At 44.5% G+C, this 12,254-nt stretch overlaps 1 protein-coding gene across 1 annotated transcript in view; it reads left to right on the forward strand.

The window, feature by feature from the left end:
* The window catches only part of ANTXR1 (ANTXR cell adhesion molecule 1), a 269,622-nt gene that overhangs the window by 44,737 nt on the left and 212,631 nt on the right, over nucleotides 1-12,254 (forward strand). Inside the window, exons 5-6 of the mRNA XM_030201863.1 lie at nucleotides 2,777-2,810; nucleotides 8,455-8,534. Of these exons, the coding sequence (XP_030057723.1) occupies nucleotides 2,777-2,810; nucleotides 8,455-8,534 (114 nt within the window). The remainder of the gene's footprint in view (nucleotides 1-2,776; nucleotides 2,811-8,454; nucleotides 8,535-12,254) is intronic.

Raw genomic sequence — 12,254 nt, forward strand, 5'->3', positions numbered from 1 at the left:
AGGAAAATGTATTTATGGGGCACTACATGAGCATTAATGCGCTAGTTAAGCTGAACTCTTCTGTGTGTAGGCATAAAGTAGGACAAGTATGAATACCATAGACATTACAACTCATACACATTTGAAAGAGATAAGCACATTGCTCTTTATTGCACTCAGTGATAAGTACTCTCTGGCTTATATTACATGAAAAAATCATAAACTTCACAACAATAAAGGATTCAGTCCATCCCAGACTAACCACAGAGGAGGCAATGCTACTGAATAACAGGATGCCAAAATTGAAGGGCCAAATTTCTACAGGCAATGAGTCCATTCTATAGCAACACTTGTGAGTGTAAGACTTCTTATACAATATTAGTGTAAACCAGCAACGGCACACCTAAACATAGATGCACACATTTACACCAGGTCAATGGCTGGCGTAAAGGGGTATGCCTTAATGCAACATTTACACATGTAAAATACAGTATTGTGCAAGAAGTGCCTAAATATCAGCTAAGGAGAGATATGGTGGAGGTCTATAAAACACTGAGTGAAGTGGAATGGGTTTGGGTGAATCGTTTGTTTACTCTTTCCAAAATTACTAGGGCTAGGAGGCACGCAATGAAGCTACTAAGTAGTAAATTTAAAGCAAGCAGGAGAAATTCATTGCCAGAGAATGTGGTGAAAGCCGTTAGCTTAGCAGGGTTTAAAAAATGTTTGGATAATTTTCTAAAAGAAAAGTCCTTTAGCTATTATTAAGATGGGAAAATTCACTGCTTATTTCTAAGATAAGCAGCATAAAGCCTGTTTTACTGTTTTGGGAAGAAGACATTTTTTTAACAATGTAAATGATAGGAGGAAGTGCCAAAATGACATTGTGAGGCTTGAGGGTAAAGAGGAGAAAAATGCAGAAGCTGATAAAGATAATTGCCAGGTACTTGTGACCTGGAAATTGGCCACTAAGAATAGATGGTTCACAGTAGGCTCAGGCAGATACTGGGCTTGATGGACCTACGGTCTGTCCCAGTATGGCAATACATATGTTCTTATGCCTTTCCCTGTAAATACCCCTTTGCAATTATGCATTAAGCCATGTTCGTGCATAATTACAGAATAGTGGTTAGGCACACTACTGCCATTTATAGGTGTGGATGGCAGTATTCTAGAAATGTAAGCTCACAAAAGGCGCATATAGAATGAGAGGAATGTGATTATACCTATCCTTAATGAAAATATCTCTCCTCCTCCCTTCTCCCTCAATGGAGGCCTCTTACCATGGCCCAGAGTGAGTTCCTTTATGCTCCACCTCATGCCTGGGGTCTTTCCCTCCATGTCATATCCTTCTGTTCCCTCTACTGGAAGCTACAGATCTCCTTCTTCCACTGGCTGAAATCCAGGGAGCCCGTTATTTGTTTTATGTTTGTTTATTAATGATTTGGTGAATCGCCAAATCCTGAGAAATTCCATATCTAAGCGATTTACAAAATTTCACAAATATATAAAAAGAAAAGAAAACAGAATGCCGTTGAGTGACAGTTCAGATCCCAGGTACACCAGAAACCAGACACACCCAAAACTAACTTAAGAAAGCTACAGAGGAAAGCAGAGGTGACTAAAACTTAACAAATAAAAACTGTAACTAACTGTTATTGCTGAAACGTTCGCCAGAACTAACACATATTAAAAGTCACAGCGAAAAGATGGGCCTTGAGTTTTCTCTCAAAGGATTGAAAGGATTGCTCATGCTCATGGGGTTTGTGTCCTTAGGCGGTAAAGTCTTTGCCTGTCATTGCCAGTAGGCAGGTGAAAGTCGGTGCTTTATGATTAGTCTAGACCTTAGAGACAGACCCCCCCCCCCCCCCCCGATATTCAAAAGCATTTAACTGGTCAAGATCGGCACCTGGCTGGCTAAATGCCTCATAACTGACTATCTGGTGATATTCACCAGGGGATAGCCGGTTATCTCCCCTTCAACATCACTGGATAGCAGGTAATCGGTTATATCGGGCGATATAACCAGCTGTCAATTTTCAGCCTCACTTTATCAGCTATATTTGGCCACGTGAATACGTAGAATATCTTTGGCCAGTTTGAACATAACTGGCCAAGTCTGAATATCGACATAGCCAGTTATCTTCAAACTAGTGAAAAATTAACTGGATAATCAATGCCGGTCACCAGAAATGGCCCAGCATTGAATATTCAGATTTACCACTGACCACAGGAGTTAGCCAGGCTAACTGAGGTCTGAATATTGGCCCCAGAGTGGCCTGACCTTATCATGGCCTCAGCATGTGCTGTTGTTGTGCAGGGCCAGTACATGTTTTTTAAGACTAGAGCGTATCAGGCACCTCCTCCTGGCACATGATGTTATGGGGAGAAGTTATCAACATGGGATGCTGTTAAGATGGGTCAGCTTACCACAACTCATGCTATTTTAGCACAGGTCCCACATTTTATGCAATGAGACCTAGCTACTAATAACCCAGGTTAACAGTAAAATAACCCCTCTTAACGGTAGCCAATGTTGATATCTCTCCCCCTAATTGTTTACTTGCAGAGATGGCCAGAACATTTCTGTCGCTTCACCTAATATTTCTTCAGCGGCTTCAACTCAGGATCTCTTATCCTAACTTTCCTATTATATACTAACCTAACACTAATTATCTACCCAAGCTCTATCATTACATGCATGTGTGTCTGTCTGTTTGTTCAGATTTCAGATGGTCTATGGGACTTGAAAAGCCACAGCTTATTGTCTTTCTGTAAATGTATATATTTTTTCTCCTAGGCAAATGATCAGATTGACTATGAAAACAGCCAAGGTCAGAATAATAATTTGTCTGATATATAATTCTTTTTCTTTGCATGTGATTACCTGTTATAGCTTGCAGAAGTATCAAAATTAGCACTGGGCACATTGTCTTAATTATGTTGTATCCACTGGATATTTCCAGAGTGATATTTTTAAAAAATATATATTCCAGCATACGGAGAAGACACAGAACTAGTCCATGAGCATTGAATTAATACCTGAACATAGCAAAGACGAATTAAAGCAGTACTTGTGAAACTTTCATCTAATGTGATCCCATTTTAACACTTAAAAATTCACAGGACCCCAAATAATGATGGGAAAAAAATTGCAGACCTCCAATCCCCTTCCCTCCCTCTACCCCACTTATCCAAAGCATGAAAGCAGCAGTAGCACTGGTGGAAATGGTAGCATCTGTCAACACATGACCCCATGTACTCCACATGGGTTTCCACGCTAAGAAGAAGGTCACACAGGAGGGGGCAGGACCTGGGAACATTCACTGACTCACTGGCCCCGTTATCACTGCCACTACTGTGGATAGATCACAGTGGAGGTCCAGAGAGAAAGGGAGGGTCACATTATCCACTGATAATGTGACCTCAGTTGGGAAACTAGTAACAAGAAAATTGTAAACAATTTGTAGAAAGTTTTCCTTTTTCTTATGCAGCACTGACAGTAAGTAAGCTGTGGAATCAGTTACTGTAGGACATGGTCGATGTGACTAAAAATGGACCGGACAGGTTTCTGGAGGAAAAGTCCATAACAAATTATTAGCTAGGTAAACCTGTTGTGTATCACAAGAAATGAGCTATGAGAAATAGATCTACATTTTGCGATCTGCATGATATTTTTAACCCAGACTGGCTACTACTAGAGACAGGATTCTGGCTTGATAGATCTTGATCTGACCCAGCATGTTCTTATATATTTATTTGGCTATTATTTAAAAACACAAAATCATGAAAAATGAGACACTGTAAGAAAATGTTAGTTTAGACTAACAATAGTAACAATGGGAGATGGACAGGGTGGCATTTATTGGTAGTCAATGCCCTTCATTTTCCCCTCTAGTCTGTACATTCGTGAGAGAGAAAGCATTCATTTTCAGCCAATGTTCTGAAAGGAAATGAGAGACAATTCAAACTTTTTTTTAATGCATTCATAATCTGTACATGGATTCACCTTGTGCCTTCTGCCTCCCCCTTGGATATGACAGATAACAAGCCAGAATGGTTTGAAACAATACTAAAGCTTGCCAACTGTTTGCAATGTGTATTTATTGATTGATTGTGATTTATTAACCGCAGTTATAAAGTGATTCACCCAAGACGGTATACAGCAGGGACAGTTTAACATAAAACTTACAATTTTTCTTAACAGCATAACAATAGTAAAAATTGCCAAATATAAACATGAATACAATAAGGTAACCTTGAGAGCAGCAAATTAAAACTTTATAATAGGACTACCATTAATTTTAAAATACACACATTTAACAGCATTGAAATTCAAATAGCAGATATATAATACGATGTCAGCATAGTACTAATGAACAATCTAATTTATTTATTTTATTTCATATTTGTATCCCATCGTATTCCAAAGCAGGTAACAATTAAAACATACATAACATCTGTTAACAAACAAAACAAATAATCATGCATTAAAATATTCACATCACATAGATATGATGTTAATGCTTTTCCACAACACAACTTACCATGTAGTCGGGGGCAGGGTGTGCCAAGTGCATATATATAGAGAGAGAGAGGGACAAGAAGGGTGGTCCAGAGTCAGTTGGGATAAAAAGATGGGTAAGGCAAACAAAAAGAAGGAACAAACCTCATGTAACCGTGAGCTAACAAATAAAACAGTGAGGTAGATCCGAGGAGGATATAAAATAGCTTTTATTGGGAACAGGTAAAAGACGACCCGACATGGCCCGAAGGCCTGCCTCAGGGCTCTGTTGTACCTCTGATGTTATAGCAGAAGTGCTTAACAACACTTTTTGCAGCACTCGCATCACCCACTTTTGCCAGTTGTACGGCCACTGCAACTCAGCACTTTCGTCAAATTGTGGATATCACAAGGATTTTACAGCCAGGACTTTGATTATACTCCTGTGGTTAAGCAGTTCTGCTATAACAACAGAGATACCCCTGAGGCAGGCCTTCGGGCCAAAACACGGCCATGTCGGGTCGTCTTTTACCAGTTCCCAATAAAGACTATTTTATATCCGCCTTGGATCTACCTTACTGTTTTATTTGTTATAAAAAGATGGATACCTAAACTCTAGGCAAGTTCTCTGTACAGTTAAAGAAGATAAGGAGCTGGTCTAAGTTACAGTAAGTGTAGCAAGCTAGTCCAGGTGCAGAGTGGTGTATAATCAGTCACCCTATGCATTAAAGGCTTGGGAGAAGAGCCAGGCTTTCACCTGAATGAAATGTTTCTTTCCTTATGTTGTAATGTTTCTTGTTACTGAAAAGACACATATTTTGGATTTAAGTGGCACCTTTCATTTCAACAGAACATCATTTTAGAAATATACTATCAAGCCACCACCAAAGTCAGCACTTCCTGGCTGCAAAATAAAGAAGACAGGAACAATGCTATTGTTACTGTTACCCAATTACAATTAGTCAAAGCTTTTACTAGGCAGTTCTGTAAGTGGAGGAGTAGCCTAGTGGTTAGTGCAGTGAACTTTGTTTCTGGGGAACTGAGTTCAGTTCCCACTGTAGCTCCTTGTGACTCTGAGCAAGTCACTTAACCCCCCATTGCCCCTGTTACAAAATAAGTACCTGAATATATGCAAACTGCTTTCAATGTAGTTGCAAAAACCTCAGAAAGGTGGTATATCAAGTCCCATTTCCCTTTCCCTATTAGGCAACCCGTTGCCATGCAATGAAAGCATATTCTATGATGGCATCTGGGCGCCCAGCTTCCATTTTGGAATAGTACCATACCCTGGCATTAGTGTGCCTTACATTATACCATGCATAAACCTGCCATAAGTGCAGCAGGTATCCACCAAATGTATATCAGTCCCTCCTGTGTGTATGTCCCCCTCGTATTTATTTAATTATACATTTATGGCATTTATATCCCTCGTAATCTCAAAACAAGTTCAATGTGGCTCACATTGTAACAGAAACAATTGAAAAAACAATTTTAGTTACTTAGAACATTTGATGTCAAACTTCAGATAACATCATTTATACAATCAACGTACATGGAAAACACTGTGTTGACCAGAATAGAATGTGAAGTGATCATGGATGTTGCAACCTATAGATTAGATCAGTGATGGCGAACCTATGGCACGCAGAGCCCTCTCTGTTGGCACGCGTGCCGTCACCTCAGCCAGTTCCAGCCCCCCCGCCCCGCCCTCTGAGCACCAGGGCCCACCTCCGAAATTTAAAAGTCATACCTGGTCGGGGTTAAGGCAGCGTCAGCAGCAGCAGCAGTAGTGAAAAGCGTGCTGACTCGGTGCGCCTTCAGCCTTCCCTTCTGTCTCTCAAGCTCTGGTCCCACCCTTATTTCCTGTTTCCGCAAGGGCAGGACCACAGAGCTTGAGAGACAGAACGGAAGGCTGAAGGCACGCCGAGTCAGCACGCTTTTCACTGCTGCTGCTGCCGCTGATGCCGCCTTAACCCCAACCAGGTATGACTTTTAAATTTCAGAGGGGGGCCCTGGTACTCGGATGGAGGGAGGGCAGGCGGGCTGCTCAGGAAAAGCTTTTGACTGGAACTGGGTGGGAGGGAGGGAGAGGGGACCCTGTGGAACTCAGAGGGAGGGGGGATCCTGTTGAACTGGGAGGGAGGGGGGCCCTGCAACTTGGGGGGAGGGGGAAGAGGGGGAGAGGAAGGGGGAATGGCACTTTGCGATAAATAATTAGATTTTGGGTTGCTGTTTGGGCACTCGGTCTCTGAAAGGTTCGCCATCACTGGATTAGATATTGGATTGGTTGCCTCTGTCATTCATAATTAATCTTATCAGTTGTGTTTTTAGCAGTTTGTGAAATATGAGATTATCATCAATGTGACATAATTGTTTGGGGCAGGGAATTCCATGTCTTGGTACATCGATAGGAGCAGGGCTTTTTTTGAGGGGGTACTTGGGGGTACTGAGTACCGGCACCTTTTCCATTGTCTGCTAAAATTGACCCATGGTCCTCAAGTTTTAATGAAAGAGCTCAGGCTCTACACACCAATTCTGCCTTGTCATAGATTCTGTGACTGGTTGCAGGGGGCCTTGCAATTGTGGGGTGGGTCCCTTAGTGATCATCCCACCCCTGAAGGGGTGGCCTGGCATTAGAGTACCGGCACCTTTTTTCTAGAAAAAATGCACTGGATAGAAGAATCCAGCGGTCAGAGGAGTAGCTAGGTGGGGCGCCAGGGGAGCGATTGCTTCCCCAAACAAAACTTTTCAGGTGGTCCATCACACCTACGTAGTGCGCGCATTCACCTACATAGTCCGCTCTCCATTCCCCCTGGCGTTACAACCTGTTTACGCTACTGTCAGTGCTATGACATTTGCACACGCTCTTACAGAACAGCACATAGGGCCAGATTCAGAAAGCGGCGCTGAAACATTTGTGCTCAGTTCTGTTCTATAAAGGGCGACCTGGCTCTTTATAGAATAGCACTCAGCATATTCCAGCGCCCAACTTTGGCATGAGGACTTACACCAACTGAAACCTGGTGGAAATCCTGGCGCGCAACTTGGACACGCAGCCCCCAATTTCTATAACACTCCGTGTAATTCTTGGGAACACCTCTGACCCATCCATGCCCCTCTCATAGCCACAACCCTTTTGGGTTGCGTGCGAGAGGATTTGGGCACAGATTTTTATAGAATCATGGCAGCTAGATCCGTGTGCAGATCCAAATTGGAGCCGATCAATGTCAATAATTGATTGTTAGTCAATTATTGATTGCTAACGGCTCATTAATTTGGTTGCATGGGGATTTAAGCATCGTGTGCAATTTTGGGCTCCCAAATTAGGGGGCACCATTTGTAGAATCCAGGGGTTAGTCATTTTGCTGCCATCTACTTCCAAAAGTGTACACCTACCTGTGAAAGTACTACTGTCCAGGGCCGCCGAGAGACAGAGCCGGGCCCGGGGCAAGGCCACTGCAGCCGCCCCCCCCCCCCCTCCACTCATGACACAGCCACTGCCCCCCACTCAGGATGCAGCTGGTGCCTCTCCCTCTCGCTCGCTGAGGCCACCACCATGCCCGCCCTCTATCTTCATGCTCCTCCCTGGCCTCCGAGGGAGGTCTGTCTCCTGCTCCTGTGTGCTGGGAGCAGGTTATTACATTAACGCAATCACCTAGGCTCGAGCAGGAGAGAGACAGACCCCAGCGCCAGGCCCCCCTTGGAGGCCAGGCCTGGGGAATTTTACCCCCCTGCCCCTCTCCTCTCAGCGGCCCTGCTACTGTCTTGTAAATTCACGCACACAAGCTACATATAAATGCAGTCACCTAATTATAGACTTGACCTTTTAGAGATCAAGAGAATTAGTCTATGGTCATATGGTCAGTCAGTGATACAGAGGACAGCAGTTCTGCTCTAGGTACTCTTCTGAGCGCCACTTGAGTTCCCCTCGCAGTAGGACCTCTCAACAACCCAAATAACTCTTGTTTCAACAGGTTACAGGACAGCGAGCGTCATCATTGCACTGACTGATGGAGAACTACATGAGGACCAGTTCTTCTTTGCAGAACGCGAGGTAATGAATGGGGGTGAAACAGCAAGGAAACCACTGGTGTGGAAAGCTGTTCCTCTTGCTGCATTAAGCTTTACTGCTCGATATATTTCCCTAGTATCATAAGAGAGTTTTTTAACTGTTCAAGCCTTTAAAACATGCAAATATTGATGAATGTCTTGAAAATGACTTGGTTCAAGAGATTTCAAATTGTATAGGGAAGTTTTGGCACACAGACTACTATAAAACACACACCGGTACGAGTTAACCAGCCGCAAATGGCCACTGACCGGTTAAGTCACTTGCGGACGGCTAACCAGTCATTTTCAGTAGCACGTATCCAGTTATTTTCGCTGAAAATGACTGGTTAACACTGAAATACAAGCTAGCTATGTCAGGGGCATTTCAGGGGTGGGGTCCGCTTAGGTCTTGATTTTCAGAGCTAGCCGACCAGTGTTAGCATATAAATAAGACCACATAAATAACTGTCCTATCTTTATGCGCCAATGCATGGCCGGTGTCAGGGTGTGACCGGCTCACGTGCTTAGAGTTTCTCAGGTTCCCTGACACAAACAACTCTGACCCAGTTCCACTGCTTTTCCAGCTTTAATCAGACATTAAACCACAGAAGACAGATTGAGCTTTCCCAGATATAGTTACTTAACAGTATCCAGTCTCGCTTCTCTCCACATCCAAAATAGACTGCAGCCTGGACTTCTTCCACCCCGCAGTTACCACAGGCAGGTTGAGTTCACCGTGGGGTGGGAACTTTCCTTCCCCTCCCCCATGAAAAGAAACATAAATCAGGAAAAAGGAAATGGAACCCTCATGTTGAGTCCTGGATCCTCTAGGGAGCCGTTGGGGAAACCCAGCACCCTTCCTCCATCACCTTCACCCAGGGGCGTAGCCAGACCTGATATTTTGGGGGGGGGCCCAGAGTTGACATGGGGGGGCACTAGACATATAGGTGTGAGTAGGTCTTGGTATACTCCAAAATAATGCCTTAGAGTGCACTTGGTAATGGATTTCTAAGTAAACAGTCTGTCCTGCATGAATATAAACTGCATGCACCCTTATGGAAACCTTGGAAATGTTAACATTTTTAAATGAAGTTGCATTATCCCATAACTTAAACTTTGCCATTATAGTAGACTTGAGTGTGATCAGCCTCTTAACACATATCACAGTATCCTGGAAAATAATTACTGCAGTGGCACATAACCAGTGGTGTGCTGGATCCAGCTTGCACCGGCTCGCAAGAGCCAGTTGTTAAATTTTTTAACATTTTGCGAGCTGGTTGTTGTTGTTGTATAGGCAGGGCTCTCCCTCCTGCTTCCTGTTGGGCTCTCCCTCCCGTGAACCACAGGGTCCGAGCACATACCTAAAGGCAGCCACCCTGGTGGTCTAGTGGATTCTTCTGGGCAGGAAAGACCCTCCTGTTGCCGCATTGCTCTTTAAGAATGGCTGCCGAGATTTCCAGTGGCGGCCTCGTGAGACTTCTGATGAAGTCTTGCGAGGCCGCCATTGTAAAATCTCAGCAACCATTTTAAAGAAGGTGCGTCAGCAAGAGGGTCAGCGCCGGCAGCGGGCAGCAAAGACTGGGGATCTTTCCTGCCCCAAAGAATCCACTAGACCACCAGGGTGGCTTCAGTTCAGGTACGTGCTGGGACCCTGCGGCTCAGGAGACCAGGGGAGCGGGGAGGAGGTCTGGAATAGTTAGGTAGGTGGGTGGGGTGGGGAGGATGCTATAAAAAAATTGTTGAATTTGTATTTAATCTCACTTATATTTTCAAACATGCCGGCTTGTGCGTATAGATGTACACAGAGGAAGTATAATAATGGTAAAGGGGCACTAAAACAGACATCATGTTATGAGAAGCAGGTGCTCAACATTCAGAGTTTCTATCTATCTATTTATTTATTTACTTATTTATAGCATTTTATCCCATATTAAACATGAATTAGATTGGGAGCATTTATACGGGTGCATGGAGGAGAGGGAAAGAGAGACAAACCTCATGGGCTTCAGCCTTCTCAATCTAACTGCCTTGGTCAGCTCTCTCCTACTTGCTCCCTTATTTCCAGCTCCCAGCACCACTGCCTTCTTCAATTTTCCGGGCCACCAGCAGCGTCAGTGAGATAAACACACTGCCTTTGGCGGCCCCGGAAGCTCTCCCTCGGTTGCAGCGTCCCGCATATGCAGGACAGGAAATTGCAGCAGAGGGAAAGCTTTTGGGCCACCGAAGGCAGTGCATTTACCTCACCGACACTGCCAGTGGCCCAGAAAATTGAAGAAGGCAGCGCTGCAGGGAGCCAAAAGGGAGTAGGAGAGAGCTGACAAAGGCAGTTAGATTGAGAACAGGAGACGGCATGACGACTGAAGCAGGGAGTGGAAGGGCAGCCAGTAGTGCCCAAAACCCAGGCACTTGACAGGACACCAGGTTTGGGGGGCCTGAGGCTGGAGTGGAGGGGGGCCCTAGGCCCCAAAGGCCCCCCATAGCTACACCACTGCCTTCACCTCACCATGTCAAGTTGTGTCCACCATATTTTACAGTTCCAAGCCTGTTCAGTGTTTATTAAGTAAAAGGGTACTACTCGCAAACAAAAATGAAAAAAGAGAACCAAAACCCTTCTAGTGCTAGGCTCAGAAGTGCTTAGCCCAGCCAGGACAGACACCTCCCATTCAGCATTTCTAATGCATGCTCCCTCTCCCAGCTGTAAGGGTTTTCAATCAAAAATAATGCAAACAGTCTGCTCTTAAAAAACTGGGTAGCACCCAGGACCTATTAAGGATTTAGCTCTACTTCCATGCTATCTTCAGCAAAGTCCTGGGATTGCTCACGGTTCCATTGGGAACCAGTTTATATCAAGTCTATTGGTTCAGCCACCTCCTCATCTTTAGCCACCTCTCCTCCTATCTCCAGGAGCTCCAGGACTTCCTTTTCTTTCCTGAGAGGCACCCACCCTCCTATTTCCTGTTCCTAGGGTTACCATATTTGCCCTAAGAACAAAGAGGACACATACCCCGCCCCCTGCCACACCCCTTCCCTGCTCCCGCCCCCTATGCAAGACTTCAATGGAAGCCTTGCGAGGCTGCTGCTTGAACTGTTAGCAGCAATTTTGAAGTGGCACAGGGAGCAAGACAGTCTGTAGGTGTGCTGAGGGGGCTCTTTTCTGCCCTGAAGAGGTCACTAGACCACCAGGGCACCACAGTAAGGTAAAGGAGAGGAGGGGAGGATAGGACACCCTGAGGACCGCCCAGCTGTCTGCCCTCCAGCCTGCCCGTTCATCCGCAAATCTGGCAAACAGGCAAGCTGGCAAAACCCACCTAGATGCCTGGCCGTGTTCTCAAAAAGAGGACATGTCCAGGTAAAACTGGACATATGGTAACCCTATTTATTTTTATTTATTGCATTTGTATCCCACATTTTCCCACCTTTTTGCGGGTTCAGTGTGGCTTACCAGGGAGAGCCACGATTTTATGTCAGACTTCCCTATGAAGAAAGGATAAAGAGGCTAGGGCTCTTCACCTTGGAATAGAGACAACTGAGGGGAGGTATGATAGAGGTCTATGAAATAATGAGTGGAGAGGAATGAGTAGACATGAATTGCTTGTTTACTATTTCCAAAAATACAAGGCCTAGGGGATCGTATGCAACGAAACTACTGAGTAGTAAATTTAAAGCAAACTGGAGAAAATATTTCTTCACTCAACGTTGTAATTAAATTCTGGAATTTGTTGCC

This window comes from Microcaecilia unicolor, chromosome 4 (genome assembly GCF_901765095.1).
Source record: "Microcaecilia unicolor chromosome 4, aMicUni1.1, whole genome shotgun sequence".
Classification (NCBI taxonomy): domain Eukaryota; kingdom Metazoa; phylum Chordata; class Amphibia; order Gymnophiona; family Siphonopidae; genus Microcaecilia; species Microcaecilia unicolor.